Here is a 27,897-nt window from a genome sequence, read left to right on the forward strand (position 1 = left end):
TTGTTTCTGTCTTAGACCACTCTGAGATGCTGCTGTGGGCTCAGTCGCCAGCTCCTGCTTTGCCCTTCAGAACGTGACATCTCAGGTGACTTTGATGTACCACATCTTCTAGCTTCTAGCCTCAATCCCTTACCAAGGGTCTACATATCACCTGCCCCTTCACCCGATGGGCACATTTATCTGCTGGTGTTTCCTCTGCTGCTACCCACTGCAGGAGAGGTACAAAAGGACACAGGGAAGATAATTCCATAAGCCCGATTCTCCCATGGTGTAAATCTTGGACCCTGAAAAATACATGCGAGATTTTCCCTGAGACAGAAAGCACATTTCAAAACTGGAGCATCAAATTCAGCCTTGGAATATTCCCAAGTAAATGGACAACACAGGCTAGACTGAAGCCCAAGGGGCTGGACAAGGCAGCATGCTGCTTTACAGCAATGCACTCCTGGCCGTCACACCACCACACTTCAAATTAAAGGTCTGCAAAAGCCTCCACTTCACAAACTTTTATCAAGTACTTCCATGTCCTACAAAAATGTAAGTGACAGAGAGAGGTAAGTGAGGAGAGAGGGAGGAGAACTAATGCACTAAGGAAATTAAATGCTGTATGCATAACTGACATAAGCGATAAATATTTACTTCAGTTTAAAAACTTGAGCCATTTTCCTTTCCAGTCCTATCAAATCACATTCTTAATCATACGCACTTGTTATTTTTCCCCAGGGACATGAACACAGCTAGTAAAACATCTACCTGAAGAAAAGCAAAGTGTTGCTGGTGTGATAGGAATTGCTGAAGAAAAGTTGCTGAGGGTGCTACTTGAATGCAAGTTTAAGCCACAGGCTTCTAGCGATACCGAAGACAGGTGTCTGAAAATCACTTCGCTGTCTCTCTTTGTGTCTTCTGATTCAGCCACTCCCTGCTAACCTTTCAGATTACCAGAACTCACATTTCACTTAATGTCTAAGAAAGGAGAATCATAATGAAAACTGGAGCTCAGTGGCTTTATCCTGAGCCTGAGATCGGCCACGTGAAATAAAGGGACTACTTTTTCACTTTCTATTAAATTATTTTTGCAAGGAAATTGTTTTAGCAGAAGGTACACAAATGCCCGCCCTTTTGCAAGCTGTGAAGATCCACAGGAACTGAAGAACTTTTCTCCCATGACTGCTGCATTGTTTTACTCAAGGAAGGATGACCAGGAGGTCAAAAGCAATGCAGGAACAGGAGCTTTTGGCCAAATTTGTGTGCTGAGGACTAGGAAGTCCCAGTAGGAATTCACTCTATATTATGTAGAGCAATATGGTTTCTTTGCACTGTTCAGAAATTCTCCCCCTCCTCCTCAGCAGTGGCACATAGGCTCCACAGCAAGGAAAAGGTGCTTTAAAATATCTCATCCCGTGCTCTGGCTGAAGTGTTAAGCCAGGCTTCTTTCCACCACTCCAAGCTCACTGAAAAAAAAAATCCCCAAGCTCTCTGCAAAGACAATATCCAGAAATAGATCTCTGAATTCTCTCACATCCAGGACAGACAGAAGCAGAAACAAACTACACTGTCTCAAGAACAGAAATTAAAAGAAAAATACCTTAGACGTCTTACGTAATTTAAGTTACTCTCCACTAATAATATTCTTTGAAAAACTATTTAAAAACTGTGAACTATTATTGTTATAGCATTAATATATATTACATATAGCATTAACAGTGTGAAATAATTCCACATGTAATGAGGATACAAAGGAAGAGAGTGCCTCATGCACTTCAGAATTATATCTTCAGATGAGACTTTCACTCTCACTGAAATTTCCCATTCTGTCCCAACAGTTGAGGTCCACAGCGCCTTACATACTGGAATTGCTAAAATGAAGCCCACGATGAATAATAGAGCTTTTGTTTCAAACAAGTTCCAATTCCCATGGTTTCTTTTGAGATCTCTTCTCCCCCTTTCACAGATTCTATATTTTGCTGACTTTTCCTTATATTTAAGTGTCAGCCAGCAAAGAATTGGCAACAATTGTGGGACAATTGCTTCTTCTCATCTCCCTCTTGCAGGAGTTAAAAAAAAAAGGAAAAAAAGGAATTTAAAGAGACAGTGTGCATGAAGGAGTGAAGCTTAAAACATAAGCTCTGTGTTTTGAGAGAGCATGAAGCTGCGAAGTGGAAGTCTTAGGCAACTGGAGAGATGCAGCACACCTCAATAGGTTCATTACTGTGCCACCTAACGTGGGATTGCTCTCTTGCCACCCCCACTAGAGCTCAGAGCCTGGCAAGAGCATCCTTGATGTCAAGCTATTAAAGATGGATAAAATACTGTGCAGCCCTGGAGTGAGCTGGATGGGAAGCTCCATTTTCCTTCTGGCATGCTATGCAAGGGAAGGAATGACTCCCTACCTTTCCACTGTCTTTCTACATAGACCTAGGCTACTTGCTAGATGGACAAGCATCCAGTGAATCACAGAAACACAGAATGTTCAGGGTTGGAAAGGGCCTCAGAATATCTAGTCCAACTCCTCTGTCAAAGCAGGGTCACATAGAGCAGGTCACACAGGAACGCGTCCAGGTGGGTTTTGAATGTCTCCAGAGAAGGAGACTCCACAACCTCCCTGGGCAGCCTGTGCCAGGGCTCTGTTACCATCACAGTAAAAATTCTTTTCCTAATTTTTTTTTTTTTGGAACCTCCTATGTTCCAGCTTGTATTCATTACCCCTTGTCCTGTCTTTGGACATCACTGAGAAGAGCCTGGCTCCATCCTCCTGACATTCACCCTTTACATATTTACAAACATTAATGAGGTCACTCCTCAGCCTCCTCCAAGCTAAAGAGACCCAGCTCCTTCAGCCTTTCCTCATAAGGGAGATGTTCCACTCCCTTCCTCATCTTTGTGGCTGGGCTGGACTCTCTCCAGCAAGTGCCTCTCTCTCTTAAGCTGAGGGGCCCAGAACTGGACACAACATTCCAGATGTGGCCTCACCAGAGCAGAGTAGAGGGGCAGGAGGACTTCTCTCGACCTATTAGCCATCCCCCTTCCAATCCACCCCAGGATGCCATTGGCCTTCTTGGCCACGAGGGCACACTGCTGGCTCATGGTCATCCTGTTGTCCACCAGGACCCTCAGGTCCCTTTCCCCTACGCTGCTCTCCAGCAGGTCAGTCCTCAACCTGTACTGGTACTTGAGGTTGTTCTTTCCCAGATGCAAGACTCTACACTTGCCCTTGTTGATTTCTTCCCGCCCATCTCTCCAGCCTGTCTAGGTCTCACTGAATGGCAGCACAGCCTGCTGGTGTGTCAACGTAGCCTTCTGGTGTGTCAGTGAAGTACAGGTAAATTATTGTTAATGAACACAAGGTGGTCTAAGCCAATTATCTGCTGTTGACCCTTTAGGAACTTCCAGAAACAGGTGGTTGCTACAACTAAACAAACTCGAGCAGCAGATTCTTTTTCTTTATCTGGCAAAAGTGTAGTCCTCTCCTGTTTTTCTCCCATAGCATTTGCATCTTTGAACACAGCTAAAGTCCTCAAGGCAAGGGATCTGGGATGTCTATTGCCGTGTCATAGGACTGTCCTCTGTGGAAATATGAATGCTCTGGTCACACACTTTTATTTGAGATCAAACAAACAGATGATGCTCTCAAGAAGTTTCTAATGCAGTCCTGGATGCCACAAAACTGCATCTATTCCTAATTAGACCCAGCCGTCCCAGCATCTTCTGTGGACACAGAAGAGTTGTGGTCACAGAGAAGTCCCACTTTTGCTGTGGATGGAGGCCACTTTGGTTAGATGTCCCTCCTACCTCTGCATGCACAAGGGACCTAGGACAGCATGGAGGAAGGCAAGGTAAGGACAAATAGGTCCAAGTCTGACAGGCAGACTGGTAGGACACATGTAAATAAGCTGACACAGGGATTTCTGCCACCATAGACTTTATGAGCATGAACTTGGGCCCTTTCTAATCTTTTTCACAAGAGTCCCCAGGACAAACTGTCTGGCTTATTTACCTTCCCATCTCATTCTCTCCCATCTTCTCTAATGCCATTAGATCCAATGAAATCTCAAGAGTCCCAAGAAACAGCTTTGCCATTGCTCTGGCATGAATACACTAGTTGCACACAGGAATGAGTTTAGCCTGGAGGCATAAACCCAAACATACAGCTGTGTACGGTATGCTGAAAACTAACCCAGCACAGAGAGCTGCTTTTATGGGCAGAATTTGTTTTTCCAAATGGGATTTATTTAAAAGAAAATTGAATGGTTATAAAGAGCTCACTCTAACAATAACACAGAAAATGAATCCAGTGTTCACTGCCAGCTCTGCTACACGGTACAATTCAGATAGAGAAATCTTCCTTAGAGGGTCTTGGCAGTGAATGACCTGCCCTGCAGAGCAACTGACGGCAAAACAGCTGGCTGAAAACTGGGACTCAGCTAATGACTGAAGTTAAGGCTGGAATATCACTGTGTTGAGAGTGTTGCAATGCCAGTGTGAGGAAGTGGCTGTGGGAATACCCTATTTCAATATCCCGTATCAATAGCATAGCAAGGCTCTAGGAGACAAACGGGACTTCCTTCTCCAGGAAATTGTTGGCAGTCCCCATTCCTCATTTCACCATCTTCTTCACAGGGGCCAGGACCCCTTACGTCCAAAGGTCACTTAAGTTCCCTTGATGCTGTGCTGCAGCCAGCTGTACAAAACTGTCTCTGTACAACCTCATTTCAATTTTGACGGCATTTGGGAACTAACCTATAGGTCCCACAGAAGTATGTATCAATAAAAACCTGATGCTTTAGGTCTCAGCACAAGGTGTCCATAACTTGCCCCAAGGAGTTCAAACAAAAAGCACTTGGGACCTTTTTGATCAAAAGCACTTGGGACCTTTTTGATCATCACCCTCAGCAAACCCTCTTCTCTATCTGCTTTTCCCAGTGCAGTGCAATTTGCAGCTCCTTCCTTTGTCTTCTTGTCTTCTTCAGCACATGTCCCAACAGGCCAATACACCCAGTCACCTAATTGCAGTTTACCCAACTATCTGAATAATAGGAAGAAAACCAGGTCAAAGCTGCACCAGGGGAGTTTTAGACAGGACATTAGAAAGCATTTCTTTAGCAAGAGGGTGGTCAAATACAGGAACAGGCTTCCTAGAGAAGTGCTCAATGTCCCAAGCTCATCAGTGTTTAAGAGACATTTGGACAATGCCCTTAACTTTGTTCATCCCTGAAGTGGTCAGGCAGTTTGATTAGGTCATTGTATGCCCCTTCCGACTGAGTCTAGTTCTAGTTCGATTCTATTCCACTCTGTTCTATTCTATTCTAGTCTAGTCTTTTCTTTTTTCTTTTCTTTTCTTTTCTTTTCTTTTCTTTTCTTTTCTTTTCTTTTCTTTTCTTTTCTTTTCTTTTCTTTTCTTTTCTTTTCTTTTCTTTTCTTTTTTCTTTTCTTTTCTTTTCTTTTCTTTTCTTTTCTTTTCTAATTCTGTTCTAAAAATAATCAACCATGATCATTAATGTTTCTGATACAAATCTACTTCAGTGACTAATTAGAGAGACCATTACATGTCTTTAACTTGGGGCACCTCAAAGACCTTCCTTCTCCAATTAGGCAGTGGGTTTCATTCAGTCCTGCCCAAGACAGTAAGCCATGCACTGGTGCACAGAAATTTTCAACTCACAAAGCAGAGTGGGTGCAGGGACAATTTTTACAGCTCTTACTGGAAACCTATTAAGGTCATGATATTGAGAAAGAGCACAGTATGGCCTTCATATTTTAAGCTTTGGAAATATCAGCCTCAGAATTATAAGATTATTTATACTGGAAGCTGGCTACTAGGGAGCTGCCAGGGTAGAGCTAATCAAGGAACTGGCTGGACTATTAATCCTGACATATTCCCCAGCCCATAGTCTGCTCATAGCCTCCCATGCCTGCTCCACAGTCAGCAGATAATCCATTACACCAAGAAGTTCTGATGAAACACCGGATACAACCGATTTTTTTTCATCTGCCCCAACCACACTAAGATCCTGGCAGGGAAGAAGCAGCTTAGGTGGAGAGCTGGCAATCTGGAGATGTGGATTAGCCCTGGGAGAACTGTCCCTTGAGAACACTTGATCCCTTTCCAGACCTTCCAAGAGCTCCATAGATTTTCTCTTTCTAGACCGACATCACCTTTGCAGTCTCCCCTATATGTTCTAGTTTTCATCTGAATTAGCTCCCATCTCCTTGTCTCAGTGCTCCTGTGTAACTCAGGACCATCCCAGCCTTCATCCCCCAACAGTTTGGGATAACACCTCCAAAGCACATTGGAGCATCCTTTCCTTTTCCCGCACTCCAAATTCAACACTCAGCAACTATTCTGCACCTGAATTAGTGGCCTCTATTGCCTCCACCTCACATTAGCAAAGCTCCATCTTTTCTCCAGCTTGAGGGAAGACGCACTGATCGCAGGTGAGCCTGACGCCACACACCGCTACCAAACCTACCAGACCCCACTTTGCTTTACAGTTATCCTAAAGGAAAACAGATTTCAACAGCAATTCCAAATGTACCTGCCTGCCGTCAAGTGAAGCAGATTTTTCCTGCATAAATTATCTGTGCTGATATCCCAAACTCCATCTTGCCATCAAAAATATGCTTACCTGATTCCCTCCTGGGATACTTGAGGAATAATTCACTCAAAATTGTATGACACTTGAAGAGGTAAGACACTTGTGCAAACGGTAAGTTGCAGAACACAATATAAGGAGCCAGTCAAAAAGAAGTCATTATCCGGATTTATTTGGAGTTGGTGCAACCTCATCTAGAGTACTGTGTGCAGTTCTGGGCCTCACAACTTATGAAGGATGTGAAGGTCCTTGAATGCATCCAGAGGAGGGTAACAAAGCTGGTGAAAGGGCTGGAAGGAAGGAGTGGCTGAGGACTTTGAGTTTGTCTAGTTTGGAGAAAAAAAGGCTGAGGTGCAATCTCATTGCTCTCTACTGCTTCCTGAGGAAGGGAAGTGGAGAGGAAGGTGCTGAGCTCTTCTCCCGGTATCCAGGGACACGACATGCGGGAATGGCTCAAAGCTGTGTCAGGAGAGGTTTAGACTGGACATTGGGAAACATTTCTTCACTGAGAGGGTAATTAAACACTGAAACAGGCTTCCTAGAGTGGTGGTCGATGCCCCAAGCCTGTCAGTGGTTAAGAGGCACTTGGACAGTGCCCTTCATAGAATCATAGAATGGCCTAGGCTGGAAGGGACCTTAGAGATCATCTAGTCCAACCTCCCTGTCATGGGCAGGGACGCCTCTCAACTAGATCAGGCTACTCAAGGCTCCATCCAACTTGGCCTTGAACACCTCCAGGGAGGGGGCAGCCACAACATCTCTGGGCTATTTATTCCAAAGTCTTGCCACCCTCGTACTAAAAAACTTCTTCCTAAGAGGCAGTCTAAATCTATTCTCCTTCAACTTAAACCCATTTCCCCTTGTCCTATCGCTGGACGCTCTTGTAAAAAGTCCCTCCCCAGCCTTCCTGTAGGTTCCCTTCAGGTATTGGAAGACAGCTATTAGGTCCCTCCGAAGTCTTCTCTTTTCAAGACTGAACAATCCCAGCTTAAAAACATGCTTTAACTTGGTCAGCCATGAACTGTCCAGGCACTTGGACTAGAAGATTCCTTCCATCTGAATGTAGGTCCCTTCAACCTGAAACAGTTCTGTTCTATTCTATTCTATTCTATTCTATTCTATTCTATTCTATTCTATTCTATTCTATTCTATTCTATTCTATTCTATTCTGTTCTATTCTAGTACATTAAGAGATAGCGAAGATTAAATGAGCTATATCAATTATATGACAAAAGCAGTTTTCTAAGATCTCTGTAGATAACTTGGAAGTAACTGTTTCTTTTACCATTGGTGCATTTGCTGAGAAATCCAATGCCGCCCAGTGCAAAGGAAACATTGTCAAATAGCTACCAGTGTTAAAAAGAGAATTTTCCCTTACTTAACCTTTTGAAGAACAAGAGGTTAACAGAAAAGGTAAATTGTAAATCTTTCCAATTTAGAAAATGGGACTTTTTCAACAGCATTTTCAAGGAAATCTACTGCTAGAGTGCTTCCAGAATTAAAAGGAAAACCTGACACCTTTAACAATTTCCTGCCACTGTATAACTGTCAGAGTTGCATGGATTTTATCAACCCAAAAGTTAAGTTTCAAGGTTAGGAAACGTTTGTATTCATATGTTTTTGAGGTGTTTTTATACAGATTTCTTTCCTCTGCTTCTCCATCATACACGGCTGCGGAATCCTGGGAAAGGTGGTGCAGTGATTTTATATAGGTCCTTCCTTTCCCCATGAAACATCATGTAACAAAGATCCAAACAGTTTTTAGATTACTCTCATGATCTAAAATAGCTAAAACTTGTTGCCCTTCATGACACAAGACACAGTTTTCTCAAATGCTGGTGAAGGAGCAAACATTGGTTCGGTTCCCATGTGTTGCCTGATCTAGTTGAGAGGCGTCCCTGCCCATGACAGGGAGGTTGGATTAAATGATCTCTAAGGTCCCTTCTAGCCTAGGTCATTCTATGATTCTATGACCATCGCTGTGCCTACTACTTGCCATGCAATTAAATTCATATTTTATAACAAAAATTAGAGCCCCATAAGGATGAACGCTGTCCCTCTGGGAGCACACAAGTGATGTATGTAAGACCCAGCAAGAAAGCAATACTCAGCGGTACCTGGAAGCTAAATGTCAGAACCAGGAATAAAATCTAAGTTTCTTTACTCCCTGCCTCATGTCCAGTATACTGTGGCACTGTCTCTGGGGTAAAGTCAAAATCGAGCTTAGCTCTCTGTGCTAAATGCAATTTAGGGTAGGGAGGACTGAGGTGAAGTTATGGTCTTCTTGGGTTCTTACCACACATGGCTTTCACTATCTTATCAGCCTAGATAAACCTTTTTTAAAAAAATCACAATTTCTCTCTCTCGGTCTCTCTCTCTCACATGTCCTTAAAAGTCAAATTAGCATCATCAAGATCACAAGGAACATTGAGAGTCACCACCATGGAAAAAGGTCTCAATATTTTGCTGCTCAATCCTGTTTATTACAGAAAATGTGCAGGCTTTCTTCTTCAGAGGTGTTCTAGGGTATATCAGCGCATTTTAATCACTGCAAAGACATTCACATGGCCAAGTCTCAGCCAGAGGTGCTTAGGGCACTGAGAGCACTGTACGTTATGATTCAATCAGTTTTAATAACTAAAGAAGTGTAACATTATAGACACAACCCCAAAGCACTCCCCAAGCATGCACATCACTATAAGGAGAAAAGAAAAATTAACAGGAAGGGAACACTCATGGGAGGAAAAGATCAGGGAAAAGGTTTCTACAGTGCTGTTAATTGTTTTAAAGCCATCCTCATCAGCCCCCACAAAATGCTATTTTTTAGTTTTGGGGTTTTTTTTACAACAGAAAGAGCATTTGAGACAGGAGAAGGCATTCGGTTCAGCTGTCTGCTCTCAGCTCTGCAAAACCACAGGGCACTCTCTGTATTTCCAACTCCACCGTGCTGGGGAATGACATCACCTCTGCTTGAGGGGGCTGACAGGCCAACAAAAATAACTGTTACTGACCCAGAGTGCTATTGCAAGGAATATTTTTGGAACCCTACTCCACATTCCTTCAAGTCCCCTGCTTCCTAGTCCAAACATATCATGGCCTAAAAATTCCTCACATTTTCTATGCAGTGTTTCCTTTGGGCTCGCACAATGGAGCAGTTCTTCTGCTTAGCAGCGCTAGTGTTCTGGAAAGGGAAAGGGAAATAAAAAAAGGCTGAAGCACTAAATAACCCTAAAGGCAACCACAGGGGCCACAGTGTTATTTTTAAGTCAGAAAAATGATGCAGAAGGCAACAGAGTCACCTCAAATTTACCTTCCACCGCCCTTTACTGAACAAAAGGCAAAAGAGCTTGGTCATCTTTTCCACATGGTGGTAAGGGGGACTCACCTATGTTTGTTGCAAAGACCCTGCTACTTAGTGGTTTTTTTGCATGGTAAAAAGAGGCGAGGAGGATGTGGCATCTCTGGGGCTGTGCAGGGGTAACGTAGCCCCAGTGCCTCACCAGGTCTAGCTCCACGGCCCTTTGGCTTCAAGAGGCACAACACAATGGAGACAAATTCTAGGCTGTGTCTAGGCTGTGCTGCAGACACGATTTTCCTGCCATAAGGTCATTCTGGAGGCTTTCTTACTAGCAAACAACTGATTCTGGCTAAATGTGTGTACCTAAACATATTCCCACTTAAGCCAAACAATGGAAAAAAACTCTTGTTCCTTCTTCACTATGGATTTGTACCTTTATTTCCTCTCCTTCATTGGAAGAAAGATATTTTCCTTACTATCAAGGTAAAAGTCATGACAGGGATAAGTTACATGTACCTAAACCATAGTCCCATTCCAGCCCTGCTCTGTCTCAACCAAACTATTTACCCAGTCTTGGTACAAATTTCTCTTTGAATAGAAACAGAGGCTATTAAACAACACATGCTTTTCTGGCCAATGCTTTCTCTTTTTAGCTGCCCAGATAAGAAAAACAGTACAGAGAAGAAACTAATAGAGGGCATAAAGAGGCTACTTATGCCACTGATGTTCTGCACAAGGTTTAGAAACTCCCTTTACATTTTTGTACGTTGGTTACTACACTAGTCCCACTTCATCAGTTTAGACTACAAAGTCTGGGACTTGTTTTCTGCTATGACCGACACTTCCCACTCATAGCTGGGCATGGAAGCATATGTTTATTAAAAATCATTGTCTTTTTTCATGTATTTAGATTGACTGCACATTCACAAATAGACCAGTTGCAATAAAACTGTTATCAAAGAAAGTGAGAGCAAAGAAAATTCACTCTTGGGGATGTAACTATTGAGAGATGAGGAATGAGCTGGGGAAATCAGTATTTAGGTGGAACTAATTAGCAACGACTAAAAGCTAAATGACAACACAACCCATAGCCCCCTTGTGGGATATTCTAAAATGGCTGTGCATGTCTGAAGCAATTCAAGGACTTTCATTATCTGCTTGGTCTACTGCTTTCACAGCTCAGATAAATCACCATTTTCAACCACAGCATTCAGCTTGTTGCCCCACGGAATAATTCCCCAGTCATAACTTCCACAGATACAGAAGCGTAAAAAATATGATCTCTTTTAGTAGGATAATAAAAATCAGAAAGTATACTGTATAAATTTTATAGACCTCGGAGGTCTATCTTCCGTAGGAGGAAATTGGGACTTCAGGCTACTGTCAGCACCATAACAAAGAGAAAAATATTTATCGGCTGCTTTGGAAAACCCACCAGATAGAAGTCATCAGCAAAGCAAAATAACTTAACTGTAAACTTACCTGAATCTTTCCTCTCTGTGGAGCTCTTTCACATTACGGTTTCAACTTGCAGATTAATGCTCGTAGACCCACAAGCTAAAAAGGGCCAACCAGAAAGAAAAAATACTTCTGCCTCTTCAAGCCTACCCTGAGCAGGCAACTCTATACTATCAGAATGCGAAGCACAAGGGCCGTGTGGGTCTCACTCGCAGCTCTGGGCTCTGCGCGGGGTCATCGACTCCCTCCAGCTAAGCCGGGCTGGGGGCGTTCAGGGGAGAGAAGGCGCCTGCTCAGTGCAGAAAGTCCTGCTGATCCAGTAGCATGATTCAGGGAACCTATCAGTGCTCTGTTTCTGAAACACACTGGCCCTTGAGGTATTACTGTGTCACTGAGCGCTCTGAGGTATGTCAAGCAGAGCCCTCATGGCTGCGTCGCTGCTTGCTGAACCAGGGACAGGAGATCGGAAACCCAAACGCCTCCTAAAAATCACCTGGGTGCCTCCGAGGAGCTCCGTCCTGAGAAGAGAAGATCCACACAGATTCAGCTTCTCCATAAAGTGGAGGAAGGCAGGGTGGGAAAGCAAGGGAGGGAAAGCAAAAGAAAAGCTACGTGCAATTTTCCCCAAAGAAACCAAGGTGCTGATCTACGGCTTTTATAAAGCTGAATGACTAGGCAAGAGGTGGGAAGAAGTTTTTGATTGTCAGATTGGTGAAGGTGGGAGGAAGCTGAACACTGGGGTCCCAAGGAAAAGAGAGGCTGTGCTTTGAGCAGAAGTTGGCAGCTTCAAAAGGGGAAGCCAGCACTGGCAACCTGGAGACCCAGAGGACAACTGGGTAGATTTTGGAGATTACCTCAAGGTTGGAAGTAGGACCCTTGCACCAGCAAGAAATTTATTTCTTTTCATATTTCTCCTGCACGGTGCAGAGTAAAAAGTGGCTGCTTCAAAGAGCTTTCTGCAAAATCCATGTTTATTTGCTGGTGGGCAAAGCCTCATACCTCAGATGGGTGAAACCAGACGCTTCAATACATGTTCTGGATTCTCAGAAGGTTCCTAAAGATCCCAAACCTCCCCTAGTTTCCTTGAGATCAGAGGCAAGAATGACATCTTTAGAGCAGACAGGAGCAGATGTGTTATGATGTGCCTTAGCGTAAGGCTCCACTTCCAAAAGCAGTTATGGTTTTCGATGAAAGGGACCTTTTTCCCCTCAGGCTGTTTGTGTCCAGAGCGCCTGCTCACATGGAAACACCTCTTCTCATCCTGATTTCAGTGATTTAGAACGGAGCAGCTTCAGAGGGGCAACTGAGTGGCTGTGCAAACAAAACCACCCAGGGACCATGACATTTTTTGCTCCTCCAGTGACCAAGGAGTTCAGAGACTATATAGGCCAATACTAGCACAAGTGGAAGCCAAAAGGTGCTTTTCACTTCCAACGCGATCACAGTTAGGTTGCATTGCACAAAGAAATCTGATTATTGCCAGGGTAAGCAAGCTCTTCTGGTCTGTGAACACACAGAATACCTGCCTAGATTTGGAGAATGGAGGGAGACCGCAGTAACCGTGAGTAAAGCAAAGAGAGGAAAAACTCTACTGGGAGAACGTTCCTCAAGTGAGATTAACCTAAGTAATCTGAAGCATTCTGTCTTCACAGGAGAGAAGGGAAGCAATAAGACCATCTTAGCTCAGGTTAGTGAGATGAGGAACCCATCTGCACAGGCTAGTGGAAAAAACAGTGTATGTCTCTTCAGCCCAGCTTTAGTCCTAGTTTCAGTGCTAAAAGATGGAATAAATAGATCTGGCTCATGACTTTGACATTTGCTCTGCTATCATCATCAGCTCTATCTGATAGGATGACTCGACTTAAGCTGTGGTAGCCAGAGGAAATCCAATGCGAAGGAAATGGACATTCATTTAATGTTTATCTAGGATCAGCTCCACCAATGAATTCCAGATGTTGGCTTTAATTGTCACATTCTGGTATATTTAAGCAGCAGGAGTTCGTAAGGCCGATTTGTAAATCAATCTGGCAGGCTCATACTGAATCCCATCTTTGCCTGCTTTTCTAAGTAAGAAGATGCTCTTAAAATATTAAGTACTTAATGTGTCTGCAATGCAGATTTTTTTAAAAAATCCCTGATGTTTTTCTGCTTTTGCTCATTCTCCCCTTCATTTGCTCCCTTTAAAACTACAAGACAAGTTATTCCCTGCAGATGAGCCCAATGAATTTTAGCACTCCTAAAGCTAACAAGGACAGGTATTGGGATGTCCTGCCACAACATGGGCAGAGCACCCTACTCATCATTCACATACATTCCTTCTGAGTAACTCCACTAATTTCCCACCACAGCCAATGGCAACTGCATGCATGGACTACATCCAGCAACAGTGTTCCTGATATTTGAGCCCAGAGTTTTCTTAAAGTGGAAAAAAAAAATTAAAAAATATTACTGCGACCTTGGGACTGTCTCAGGCCCCAGCTTCCATGTTCTTGTTAATTTGTATTTAATTGTTTCAGCAGTTGCAGCTCATATCCAGAGGTGGTACAGAAATGTCTCCCATATTCTGAATCCCAAAGCATCGTACAAGCTCCAGATTAGACACTAGCAAATCTTGCAACTGTTTTGTGCTCGGTGTGACTTCATACAACAGCTGAATGTGTTGGACTGGCGTTAGAAGGATTGTTTATCCTGACAGCCAACTTATTGGTCCAGCCTTGCTTACAGGAGACAAAACTATGTTAAAAAAACCAGCTTCATCTTAAGTACTATGTCCCTACTGACTAAGGCAGACACTGGAGCTCATTAAAATTTCTTTAGAAACCCATTTTCTCAATCTCCTTTCAAAACACCTGTTTCTGAGAAAGCACCTCAGTATTTAATGCATGTGAACCCTACTTACTTTTTCCCAGGAGTACGTGCTTAGTATGCACATTTTTCAAAAGGTATCACTGGAGAGTTAGGTAGGGTTTCAAAGGCTTTCAGCATCAGCAATACTCATCCCATGGAAGTTCATGAGAATTCTTCAAAAGAGATTGACTCAGCCTCGGCAAAGAGCTTTTGAAAAACTCCCCTTTATCTTGCATCTTTGACGGCCCTGGAGATAAAGTGCTCTAAGTTCAGTTTACCACCCTCCTCCAAAATGACAGACATCTAAGTGGAGTCCACTTCTTCCCTCACAAAGAACATGAAAAGCGTATCAGTCATGGCCTGAGTCATGTCACATTTGAAGAGAGGTTTGTGAAAAGCAGTGGCTAAAAATCCACCCATTACTTTACACTCTGAGCAGAGACCAAAATATTAGCAAAGAACTGTGCAGTCATTGACCATTCAAGGCTGGTGAAGAATCTCCCCGCACTACAGTACGAAATCTCCCCGAAAAAGGCAAGATGAAATGAGCAGGCTTGAAAATACCTTCCAAGACCATATCTACCCAAGATACAAAAGCAACACCATCCCATGAGGTTAAATCATTCCCACTCCACTGCAGAGATGAGGTTGCACCAGGAATCATGTCACATCTGAAAGATGAAGCTCACAGCTCCACAGGGGTTCAACACGCTGGTCATTCCCCTACAAACCGCAAACAGGCTCCTAAGCTAAGTGTCAAAAAAGCTGGTATGGGGCTCCAGGGAGGTAACTGTCAATAGGAAAAGTAATAAAATACTGGAAAAACAGGATGTAGCAGAAATAACAGGAAAGACATGTGAGCAACTTTTTGGTTTTTATTGCCTATGTCTGAAACTGTTTCTGCAGTCCATAACATAGGAGCAAAGATGTACAGAAGAATGTTATTTGTGAGCAGTCGGGTGTGCATCCCATCCTCTTGTTAAGCATGGAGCTTTGAACACAAAAAGGGACAAAAATTCCTGAGAAGAGCTAACATAGCTTAAACAAATAGTAATAATCATATATAAGACATAACTTCAGTACTTAACATTTAACAGTTTAACTTATGGTTGAATATGTCCATGACCTTGCCTAGAGCAAGGATAAAACATATCCACATTGTTCCTGGCAAGGGGATCGGAGATACACACGAGTGCTGGCACCACTGAGGATGTCAAGTGGCCAAATTAATTTCTGATGCAATTCCACCAATCTACCCCTGAATTGCCCTTCTGTCTGGCAAGGTTTCAAGGGGCCACCACAAAATCCCCCATAATTATCCAAGAACAGAGCACCCTGAGAACAACACAGACCTGTTTTTACAATGGCCATGATTGCAGCTTCTCATGATATCTCTCTGTAGTCTCTGAAAACCAACCCAGAGGAAAAGAGAAGATGGAGTCCCCATAGAAAAAAAGCCAACCAATCTGTTAATCACAACTCAGGAGTAGACCTGTCAGGATGGGAGCACACTGGCACCTTGGTTGCATTTCAAGCTAAAGGTACAGCCCAGCTTCTCAAAATTCACCCTCAACAATATTCACTTCCCACAAGTGAAGCCTACTGCATCTTCCAAGCCTCCTTGAAGGAAAGAGATTAACAAAACCACGCTCAAACCAAAGCAGCTCACAAGAGATCTTGACTGAAACAACCCTCGTGATGATGAATTCCCACAACTTTCTCCTGAGCTGGAGTTTCTCCTGCCAAAGCACACACAAGGGCTACAAGACGAAGCTGCAGTGGGCTTGCAGTTGTCAGGAGATACTGCAAACAGACCACAAACACTGGGCTGGGCTGAGGATTGGGGAGGCACCATTACTCTCCTCCATGAGATTCCTGGGATAGCTCTGGAGAAAGCAGCCTGAAGGTCTGGGAATCCCAGCCCACATATGAAGTGGATCCAAATACCTTCCCAAATCCCCTGCCAGTGAACAAGGAGGACTGTCACCAGCTCTTCTCTCTCTCCTGTTGGCTGAGGTGAGATGAAGATCTTTGTTAGTTCAGCAGAAAATTCACTATAATTTATTCTGGCTTGAAAAAACCCAACACAAAACCAACATGCCAACTCACATGGCTTCTCCTGAAGAAGAGAAACATCTAGTATTGGGCCAAGGAAAACTCAAAGAATTTGGTGGTGGTGCTCTTTCCAAATCAAAATAGTTTAGCAATGGAGGATTCAGTCCCAAATATTTCAGAGCCCTTTACTGACAGCCAAGCAGAAAACTGGCTGAACTGAACAGTTCAACTGGCTTGACAACATTTTTTAGGGAGACAATGAACTGAAAGTAAAACACACTAAAAAAGGTAATAAAAGTCCTATGGATCATCTGGATTGTGTGTTAAATTCACATTTAGTGGCTTGGTTGGCATGAAGAGATCAGAAGACCATCCATATTCTGCATTTTTTTTTCTATAACCTTTGTGGCGTGTCTGTAAGGAAATGATATATAAACACAAGAACACATGTATCCGTAGCAAGATGAAAGAAAAGAAGAAAAGAAAAAAGACACCAACTGTCTTTGTTGTGCTAGATCATTGCAATGGAAAATAAAATTCTTTGCTTCCCTTCAATGTACATTAAGTATTTTCTTTGCAGGCCTGTTAATAATTTAGCTTGTTACTAAACAACAGCATTGTTCTTACTGTTTATCTCCTTATTGTTCTGCCACTTGCAGTAATTTAAAACAGGCCAGAGAAATCACAGACAGATGCATTGTGCAGGGGACAGACGTGTTGACCCATACAGTGCTTTAGCAGCTAAGCTTGCAAGGTACGTTTATGTTCTTCGCTTTTACAGCACATTAAAAGAAGGTTCCCTTTAAAACATTAACTTGAGAGCTGCAAAATACATCGTGGGAGTAGAAAGTGAAGGGATAAATTCTATGTTATCTGATTCCTTTTACTGCTCCGAGGGGTTTTATTTCTCCCATCTTTCCCTTGGCTTCCGCGCGCAGAGCAGGTTCCACCCCGTCAGCACGACCAGAGTAAAACTGACATTTTATGAGTGGAAACAGGCCAAGGCTGGTGGCTTCTGCTCTTAACATCCTGACATCTCAACCTCTGCGAGCAGCAGCGGCATTGCTTCCAGTGGCTGCAGAACACCTTAAAAAGCAGCCCAAACTGACAACGAAAATAAACTACCGTTGCAGCACTGCTGGAGCCTGGCAGACCTTAACAAATACAGCAGCGTCTGGGTGTTAAAATACATAAATCTGTCATCATTACCAGGCTAAGGGGTCGTCATCCTATTCACAAAATAAAAGAACTGTGCATAATCAGTAGGGCAGGGAGTTCAGAACAAAGTACGCCTTTTACAAACTCTCGGCTGCTGATAGATGGATGTTTGCAAGGGACTTAATGTCTTTAACAGGGTATGTTTAAGAAGGAGTGTAGGTTTCAGAACTCCTGGGATTAGTGCTTTTTTTTCTCTTCTTTTCCAAATTTATTGCCAAAATTGTATAATATAAACACTCAGGTCGTCTGACTATGAAACTCCATTATTATAAAGTATGAAGAATCAGAGTGTTCTAGCACAATGATATTATTCATCAAGCACAATGCAAAATACATTCTTTCTCTCATCAAACAAAAATAAATTGGATTTTAAAATAGGTTTATATACTAATTGCCAGTAGTGTTGCTGGGTTTTAGTTTTTTTGTTGGTTTGTTGGTTTTGTTTTCATTTTCTTCGTCTTTTTCTTAACGCAGATGCCAAAGACAGCACAGGAAAGGTAGAGAACCAGACCCTACAGGAATGTAAAAATACACCTCCTCAGCAACCATACATTTTAACAGGCAACATACCTACATGCATGGATAATGATGCAGCACGTGAGCAATCAACGGTGTGTATGTGCATTTGCACATGAGGAGGGAGTCTCCAAAATCAACATTCAAGCTACACCTTATAAACTAGCCCAGCTTGGTGCTGATCCTTCTATAATAAACATTATACACTGTGCCTTAAATTTACAAGTGTGACTTTCGTGCATTTCTGAGTTAACTGCTACCAAAGGAACTAAAATTTGGCTAAAAACCACTGCCAGTGGTATTTACTGGGCAAACTGAGGAGAGCAGAGCTGTGTGACGGCACTAGTGAATGGGGCACAGTGGTTTCTGGCAGAGACCTCCTGGAGACACTGCCCCCATGAAGCTCAGCCCAGCCTCGGTGGTCCTCTGAGTCCAACGAGGCCATGCTAAGTTCTTCACTCTCAGCCTTTGGCAAGAAGAAGAGGGATGGAGCATAAGTGCCAGGGAACCACTGTCAGGAAAAAGGGAGGGCAGCAGTAGTTGTGGGAAAGTTAACAGAGAAGTCCTGTTACTTAGAGAAGATGGTCATCTTGGAGAGTTGGCAAGATGGTAGATACTTCAAAACTGCTGATGCTCAGGTCTGCAATTACCATGAGGGCTTCTCATCCCTTGGGTGCTACCAACTGAAAGATTCATAACTGCTATTCTGCAGACCCTGGCTTGTAATCTAGATCACCTTCTGCATGCCTGCTTTCTACACACATATATATCACCTGCTTGGACCACGGTCTGCATTGGCTTTACTCACAAATGCAGCTATTTCTAAGAGCTGTAAACCCATAGATGTGGACAAATCAGTGGCTGTGCACGTCAGCATTGCTCTGTCGACACGGGCTGAAATTCTGCCCATTAGCTGTATGAGGGATTGTAACAAAGACAACTCGGATTAATAATGTCAGAGGCAAGAGATGTTTTTACCCTCAGACATACTGACGAGAAAACCCCACCATGTACACCACAAACTTGCTGGGATCAGAGGCTAATTCTATTAATATCATTTAACAGAAGGAAGCCATAAATTGCTCAGATCAAATACACTTTTAACATCAGCGTGCCTGGCATTGTGTATTGCTTTTATTCCCAAACAATGCTTGTGCAGCAGAGCTGCAGTTTGCTGTTTGCATGAGTGTAGCAGCAGCTACACACTCCGAAGCATCTGCAAAGGATTGTGGGCTAAATGCATCCATATGTCCCGCATGCCTCGAATTTACACCGGCTGCAGCTCTGGTTTGCCACAGTCTACCACAGGATGGAGTATGGGGGGAAATTATATATCCATACGTATATGTATGAATTTCATGCTTACATCTATGGAAAAAAATCTTTTCATTTCCTTTAAATTGTGAACAGGTGTTGTCACCTTCTTAACTTGGCTTCTATGCTACAGCTTCACGAAGGGAAAGAAGAAATCTACCCCCAAACAGTGAGGCTTTTGTTAGCCAGAACATGATGTATTGATAAGCATACTGTAAAGTTTGTTATAAAATCAAATGAAACTAATAAAAGCTAACAAAGATCTTGTAAAAACTGTGGACATTATACAGCATTAGCGCTGAGTTACATTTTCGATCTGGACTCGGAAGAAACAAGACAGCTGCCCAGTTGTGATATTTTCCAGCCTTTTACACCCATTCACTGAGAACCATCGCTCAAATCACTTGGCGCTATTTTTTCGATCGGTCATTTTTAGGATAGTTACAGCTAATACTGGCACACATATCATCACTTCTTTACGGAGAAAGAGATTTTCAAGAACAAATTATTATGGGCTGTTGGACATTCACTTAGTGTAGCACTCATCATAATGACCAAAACTAGTGAAATCGCTTTTCTGCAGCAATCCAGGAATAGACACCTTTTCTTTTTGGAGTAATTCTCTTTCCTCCTTTCAGACATTTTACAGGACTCAACACACTGCACATTGGAACAAGGAGTTTGTTGGATTCTGAGCAGGATTCCCCAAAAGAGGAAGAAATGAAGCACCGCTGATATTCAGGGGATAGGAACACCTGACTGCTTTTAGATTTCTTGTAACATGCTTGTGCTGTCCCTGAGCAACACCAGGTTTGTTCAGGGTGTGTGTCTTTATGGCTGCACTAGTAAACACACAGAAGGAAGAGCCCTTGCTTGGGTGAGGGCATCATTAGTCAGGGATGAATCACTTCCAGTGGAAAAGGAGCTTCATTTCCAAATGAACGGTTTTTAGCTATGAGTTTGCACCAAAATATGAAAACACATTTTATGTACCAAGCGTTTCACTGACTCCTCTAAGTCAACAGGCTCAATTCATATAGATTAAGTTTCTTCCCACAGGCTGACAGTGGGGGCCCTCTCTTTTGGTAACACCGCTAAGACAGGTCTTGTTATGAAGCAAAGGGCTACTCGCATCTCCAGAGGGTTCACTATGACCCAGTGACACCAGGCCACAGGCTGACAACGAGTCCTTGTGCAATGACTGCCATTGCTAGACCCTGGCTAGTAAACTAAGGTTCCTCTTTTCTGCTCAGCTCCCAAAGGTCAAAATCAATCTGAGCTTTAATTAGCAACGTAACCATTACTAAGCATCAGTGGCTATGGCCAGATCCTCATCTGGTGTTAATCACGTTTCGTATGCGCAGGAGGCCACCAACATAGATCCAGCTGCCGGACTGAGGTCTTAACAAATTAAACATGAGAACTTTGTTACTGTTTATTATCACAAGGAAATCTTCATTTTCATATAACAACTGACTAATCATCATTAGTCATAATCATATGCCCTGTGACTGTGTCAACAGTCCCATGCTGGACGGACTGCCTTTCACACTTTATGTTGAAGCGAAGGCTCTAAAGACAGATTGCTAACTCCATATCATGACAAGCACAAGCTACACCACCTTGTTCTCAAATGCAAATACTGAACATTTTTCTCTTTCAGGGGTGACTCATTTCAGATTTTGCATAGCACTAGCAGACCCTTGGTGCACACACTGCTGACTCAGTGTTGATTCACATCTTCTTGCTGTGCACATCTCTCTCTGGTCCCCAGAGTTTATTAAGAGGCCAAAACCCAAACATAAATGAATTTGTCATGCTTTTCCAAGATGGCTGGTGGCACCTGACTCTGGGCTACAAATGTTTTCTCAGCTTTTGCACTACAAATGAGTTCTGAGACATGGATTGATGACTTCACTGGAGAACTGTAATGCAAACCATATTTTACTGTACTCATCTTCTTTTCACACAGTATTTTCTACTACTATGAGCAGAAAAAAGCACTTTAGGGTAAATATCCATTCAAGCATTGCCATGATTTTTTTTCAGGATACTTATGCTGACTGTTTAAAAAAAAAAAGGTTATTTTAATGCAAATTTTTCACACATGCCTGTTATCAAAGAGAGCTCTCTTTGGACAAGCTGTAAAAAAGCATAAAATAGCAGCTGGCTCAGCAGGAAAAAGCTACTTTATAGATAAATCATCTGATGTCAGAGAAGATTCTCAAAGCAATTGGTCGCAGCAGACAGACAGCAGACATTTAATAGTAAGCTTGATTTTTTTGAACATGAGATGTAGTTCAATTTCTAAACAGCCCATCGGAGGTTTAGGACAACAAGCAGCACTCTTCCTCCTGCTCTGTAGGTCAAGATTTTACATCTCTCTAGCCCAAGTGGTCTCACAGAGGGCCAGGTCACTCAGAGGTGGGTATAGACTCGATGGATAATGGATTCTTGACCAAAATCTCCATCCAAATAAACTCAAAAAAGAGAAAAAAACAATTGAGCACTCACTCAGAGATACTGGGTAAGAAAGAGAAACACTGGAGCAGCTGTTCTCTGGACTTAAATTTTGATCTTTTTCGTGCTGAGATGCACCCAAGAAAAATGTGTCTTCAGTGTTTTACAAATTCTAAGTGAAATAAGAAGTCTACACTGCAGAGACAATCCCAAACCCTACTCTTCTTGCTGGTTCCTTTTTCTTTGCTACAGAAGCTAGTAAGAAACATGCATGTGGATGCAAAAATAAAGATGGATGCGCAAATAGAGACAGTTTGATCTTTCATCACTTAGTTGAGCAACAGATGGAAGACAAAGTATTTACTGGCAGCACCTGTAGCAATAGCCCCACATGTTGCAATGCTGGCACACCTTGCAGGATTTGGCCCGTAACACTTCTGCAAGTGAAAAGTCCTCTGTGTTGTGCATTAGTGAAAGAGGTCATTATGCTACAGCATAAATATTTACTAACAGTCCTGCCTACAGCTGTTAACCAACAATTTTCCCTTCAGAGAGAGATCAGACTTCTGGAACAAGTGATACTGTTTATTATTGCAAAAAGAGATGGTAATGGAGGTTGTCCAGCACTTCCTTGTTAGAAGACTTTGTTTTCAGGCATTTATAAGTCAGGCAAATCTCACCCATTTGGGCTAAGATTCCCCAGGGAGGGCCTGACGGCTGGAGCATGCGATGGCTCCATCTGTGCAACCTCACAGTTTCTCCAAGCTGGTCACAGCTTGATACAGGCTTCAGTTACACCATCACATGCCTTTTTATTTTTTTCTTTTCTGCAAGAACATACCTCCATTCAGCATACAAGGTGGGCAGTTTTCAAATAACAAGTAAGTATTGAACACTTTGTTTCTTCCTCTTCAGCCTTAGGCTTCCTTTCAGAGCACACTGGTAAGGAAGTTTTATTCTGCAGTAAAGAAATATCAGGTTTCAACCAGGTATCTAAATCCGAAATAAAGTTACCCTTCACACCTCCAGATTACAAATTAGCTCTTCTGAATTAATTCAGCTAGGAAAAACACTTAAAGATAAAATTTTGGGGGCCATCATTGTACAAATAACTTTTTTGGAAGGTATAGCACATTTGTTCTCATGAGCTACAAATAATTCTCCACAATAAGGAGCCATTGTACTTAATAACTGCAATACTGATTTAATACTGATTAAAGAGAAGTTCCTCTTCCAGCATTTGTAAATCTGTCTGCAGTGTAATTGGCATCCCAAATCTTGTGGTAAACCACAAAAACTATTAAGGCTGGCTAGGAGAGGAAATTGTAGTTTTTACTTATGTTGGTTATCTGCTTTTACTGGCTTACATTTCACACAGGAGTGTATTAGAGAAGGATTCCTTGGATCTTAGGGATCTGGACCTTGCAGTCTGAGAAGATGGGGAAATAAGCAGGGCAGAAACCAATTGCTACCATCTGGGTTGGCAAAACCTTTGTCTGAGAAGGAAGATCAAAAACCTAGCATAAGAGAAGGTTCCCTTCCAACACAGCAGCAGGAAGATGTTAAATTAGGAATAGACTTTAGCAAGTCTTATGAAGGAGGAGTAGTCTTTTAGGGTGAGATTTAAGAGGTATTGACTCGAGTCTGAGCCACAGCTCACATTTTATGTGGTCTTGGACCAACCACATGGTCTCTCTTTGCCTTAGTTACCATCTGTAAAATCAAAGTAATCCGTCTCATCCGCACTTGCAGACTGAGACGTTCTTCAACCAGGCAACGTGTAGGTATGTCTAGCCGACGTGTAGAGGCATACCTAAGGTTGCTCTGCTCATGTGCTGAGTTGGCTAGTTGCAAGATCTATCATGAAAACCATAAAACAACATTCAACAGGCTTATACCAAAAACTACATCTCACAAAGACCAACCTGCAACGTAGACAAGGTAGCTCACCTCTACCACGTCTGCCAGCACCCACTGATGTTGGCGGATCCACTGCCCTTTTTCTTCCTTTGTCCAATGTCACAGATTTTTGTTGGTTCTCTATACTATAATGTAATACAGAGACTAATAAGAGTTAAGATTAATGACTTATATAGTACTGCATGCAGACAGAGAGGTACAAGGCTGCTCAGGACATTGGGTAAAACTTCACATATGTAACACAGAGGTGACAGTTCCTTTTCAAGTCGCAATGCTCAATTAATCATTTAATGCTATTCTAGATCTAATATCTTAACCACCTTGCCCATGTCTGACACTTGCATGGTTTTTACATGTTTGATGACAAGCAGTAAAGCTGGAATAAGAGGATTTTTTCTCCTTTGAAGGAGTGGAAGAATAGAAAGGCCATATGGTTCAAAAAGCCACTCTGCCTAATGAAGTTTGTGCTTTCTGGAGCACAAACAAAGAAGCTCCATCAATTTGTTCTTCATCCTCAAAACTGACATGCAGTTGGTTTTAAAAACACTGCCTTCTTCTCAAAAATCAACAAAGGATTGATTTGTTTTCAACCAAAAGCATTTTCACCAAGACGAACACAACCATCTGGCCAATGCATTAAATGTTTGGGTCCTTTGAAAGACTAAGTCAGTGATATCTTGTGTTTACTTCTAGACCTTGGCAAGAAACAAGGGGAACATTTGTTTTCAGGAGAAATTGTTCTAGTGAAAAGCAATTGGTTTGAAATATTACATTAACATATCTGTACCACAGGAGACAAGGGACATAAGTAATCCTTCAGAAGTGACCTGAGCAACAACAGTGCACAGGGGTACACTGTGAGGCAAGGAAGGAAGGTGCAAAGAGTCTAAGAAGTACTGCTTTTAGCCAGCATTACAACAAGGATGCATGGAGACGAATGATAATTCAGCCCTTATGTCTGCCACACATTTAGTTTAAAGTTACCCTTTTCTTGGCACTTGACGATCAATATTTGTTTGCATAGGGCGCAATCTCACACCCACAGAGGCCAGTGGGAGCTTGCCATTTCCTTCCATAGCTGCCCAATGAGGGTCTCAATAACTACTGTTTGTGCCCAAGGCTTTTCAGTGCCAAATATAATGAACACTATTGTTCTTAACACAATTAAATTTGATAATCCAATTTCCCTGAGCAACTGAATTGGAGTTTTTGCCTCAATCTTTCCTGAACTCTAGTCCAACTTTTACCCTGTGCTTCCTGGCTTTTCCCTTTCATTTGTTTCTGTTACGCTACCCAGAACAGTCAGAGCCTTCTTTGACTCACAGATGCCTTGATGCCTCTTTGCCTTGGAATAATGGGAGCTGGCTTGGGCCCTGAGCTTTATAGAAGATACTGGATGACACAGAAGATAAGGACTTTGGCAATCTCTACATACTGCAAAAGCACAAACAGGACTGAAGCAGCCTCCTATAACTTCTCTTTCTCCACACTAAACAGTCATGAAACCACATCCAAAAGGAGTCTGCATTGTTTAGCTTTATAGACTATTTCTACGTCACTCTTTTTGCTCAGTTTAGTAAAGAAAGATGGATTAATATGGACAGGAAAGAGGTGAATGAGGAAGATCAAATCCACAAACTATGTAGACCATAAGATGGCTTTTGTGGCTTTATCCCACCGATGCTACAGGAGTCATATTGCAACACGTTCTCCCACATCTAAGCATCTCTTTCCTGATGAGACATTTATTTTCTGGTCTCTCTCCCATACTGTCTCTGCAATAAAGTGCCCTCTCCAAGAACCACCCTGTTATCAGGTGAAAATCTTTCATCAAGCAGCACCAAGTGTTTGCTGTGTGCTCTGAGTCCACAGCAGCCCTCCTACTGTGAAGAGGGAGAAGAAATAGGACACAGCCAGGCCAACTGCCAACCAGTAGACCAGTGGATCTGCTTGAGCAGCTGGAAACTGCCCTAAACTCTATCCTCACTTCCACTGAATGAAACAGAACTTATTAGGCCACCCACTTATTAGATCTCGCCCTCTGCTTTGTAACCCTCTCCTTGTCTCCCTCAGCATCCTCCAGCATGCTGACTTTCATCTGGCTCTTTGCCTCCTCACAGACAAGAATCAGTTTGCATATTTCTGCAGCAGCCACAGGAGAGAAATCTCTGATTACCAGAGAAGTGTCTTTGGTGGCCTTCAGGAATGCTCAGCCTGGCACGCAACCTCAAAATCCCATTGCCAGGCCAGGCAAGCCTTTTGAAGCCACTCAATAGCACAGCCAGTGGAGCCACGATCACCAAGAAGGCACCTGAAGCTGTTTCAATCCTGCCCCCACCAAGGCGATTTCTCAGGAACTGAGCATCCCTGGGTCATATGCCAGCACCGAGCTTTGTTTCAACCTAAATGTTATTATTCCTGAAGACATCATGCTTTGCAAAACCTCAATACATGGATCTTCCAGCTGTGCATTTTCATATGGGTGCCTTAACATTTGTTTTGAGAACTATCCTGGTCCAATAGCAAACATAAAGATCAGTGTGACCTCTCCTTATCGCACAGCCTTTCCTGTGTGGAATTCATTGTGATCTGAACCCTAGTGACTATTGCATCATTTCTGTTTATTTGTAACCTTTGGCACTGCCGTAATCTTATCTGCCTGCAGCCGGCTGCAGCAGAAGATGTGCAGCAACACAGCCAGCTCTGGCAATCCTCAAACACTGGAAAGGGCCAGTTAAGAGAGGAGGTCAGTAAATGATTAGCAAAGCAAATCTGCAATCACTGACAGCTACACAGAAATCGTCTCAACCCTCTCTCTCCCCTCCAAAGCAGGTGAGGCCTGGCTTTCCTCCAGCTCTACTCACCAATCACGATGAGGGTGTAGTTCACGTTGGTGCTGCCGAAGCCATTGGTGGCTTTGCAAATGTAGGTTCCCGCATCTTCACTTTCCACCTCCTTGATTTTCAGCCCCTGCTGAAGGATCCGGAACCTTGTCCAGCCGCTGTGGATAGTGCGCCCATCCTTCATCCACATAGTGAGAGGCGGGGGGTCACCCTCCACTGGGCACAGGAGCTTGATGGTCCTCCCTAGCCTCACGGACTGACGGTGAATCACTTTGTCGGCAATCCTTGGGGGGCCTAAGCGAGAACAGAGAGAGGAAGAGCTGTTAGTGCTTTTGCTGGTGATACAGCACTGATTTAAAGGCGAGTCATCAATCAGGCCATTACATTGACTGCTATACAGAGATATTGTGAAACATGCTTACCAAAAATCACTTACAGCCAAGGCTAAAATTGCAATTATAGAGGGATACAACAACAGAGATACTGCTTTGTGCAAGACCTGAGGCAGCTCATGCTAACCCACAAGGGAAGCCTCACTCCGAGTCTCTTTTGCATTTCCAAAGCCTCCCCATTTTCCTATAGGAATGAAGAGTCCAATGCACAAATTGTTGAGCTGTATTTGTTAAAGCAACTGTAGTTTTTTCTAAATTTAACACCTATCCTGAAGGCAAAATTAGTAACGGCATTGGCACTTAAAACAAAACACTGCCCCACCACCCCCGCAATGTTATAATCCTTTCATGTTGTATGTACAGTAATTCCTTTTAATAGTCACCAGATGGGCTTTATCTGAGACGCATAAGCCTGCAGTTGTTGGGCATAAAGCATTCACTGGGTAGTGCTTCATCGAAAGATACAGCATAGCCTGACATGTTAACATTGCCTATAGTCCAAAAGAGGATATTTTTACAAATTGCCATAGCAACCCTGCTGGTTTAACCTGACTGAAAAATATTTGTTCTTTGTAAAAGGTGATAATTTCATGCAAAACAGAATGTCCCTCTTTGCCACATAATAACAGGATGCACTTGGACAGGCCAACGCTCAGAAAAAAGAAATGATACAGACCCTAACAATGGGAATGATCCCATAGTTGAATTCAAACTGGAATTTCTTCCCAAGGCTCTGAAAAGTTGAAGCAGAGAGTCGTTTTCCTGCATCTGCCTCTTCTGCTTTTTCATTAATTGCACAAGTTCCCCACATAAACTGCAATAGCAATGCTCTTCCCAGAACAGTCTATTAATGGGTGTGATAATAAGTGCCCTGCTCTTGCATAAGGACAGAATGTTGTGCTAAGGATTGCTGACACTGAGTTGCACCCAAAACCGGCAAGATGTTTGTGGGATTTGGAGTTGTTCCCTTGTATTTTATTCCTGCT

General features: G+C 42.9%; 1 protein-coding gene across 1 annotated transcript in view; it reads right to left on the reverse strand.

Annotated features, from left to right (window-relative positions):
• FGFRL1 (fibroblast growth factor receptor-like 1) overlaps positions 1-27,897 on the reverse strand; it is a gene marked incomplete at its 5' end in the record, with an annotated part of 178,907 nt that overhangs the window by 63,034 nt on the left and 87,976 nt on the right. Inside the window, one exon of the mRNA XM_009869142.1 lies at positions 26,541-26,813. Coding sequence (XP_009867444.1) covers positions 26,541-26,813 — 273 coding nt within the window. The remainder of the gene's footprint in view (positions 1-26,540; positions 26,814-27,897) is intronic.

The sequence above is a fragment of the Apaloderma vittatum genome, unplaced genomic scaffold (genome assembly GCF_000703405.1).
Source record: "Apaloderma vittatum isolate BGI_N311 unplaced genomic scaffold, ASM70340v1 scaffold4485, whole genome shotgun sequence".
NCBI classification, from domain to species: domain Eukaryota; kingdom Metazoa; phylum Chordata; class Aves; order Trogoniformes; family Trogonidae; genus Apaloderma; species Apaloderma vittatum.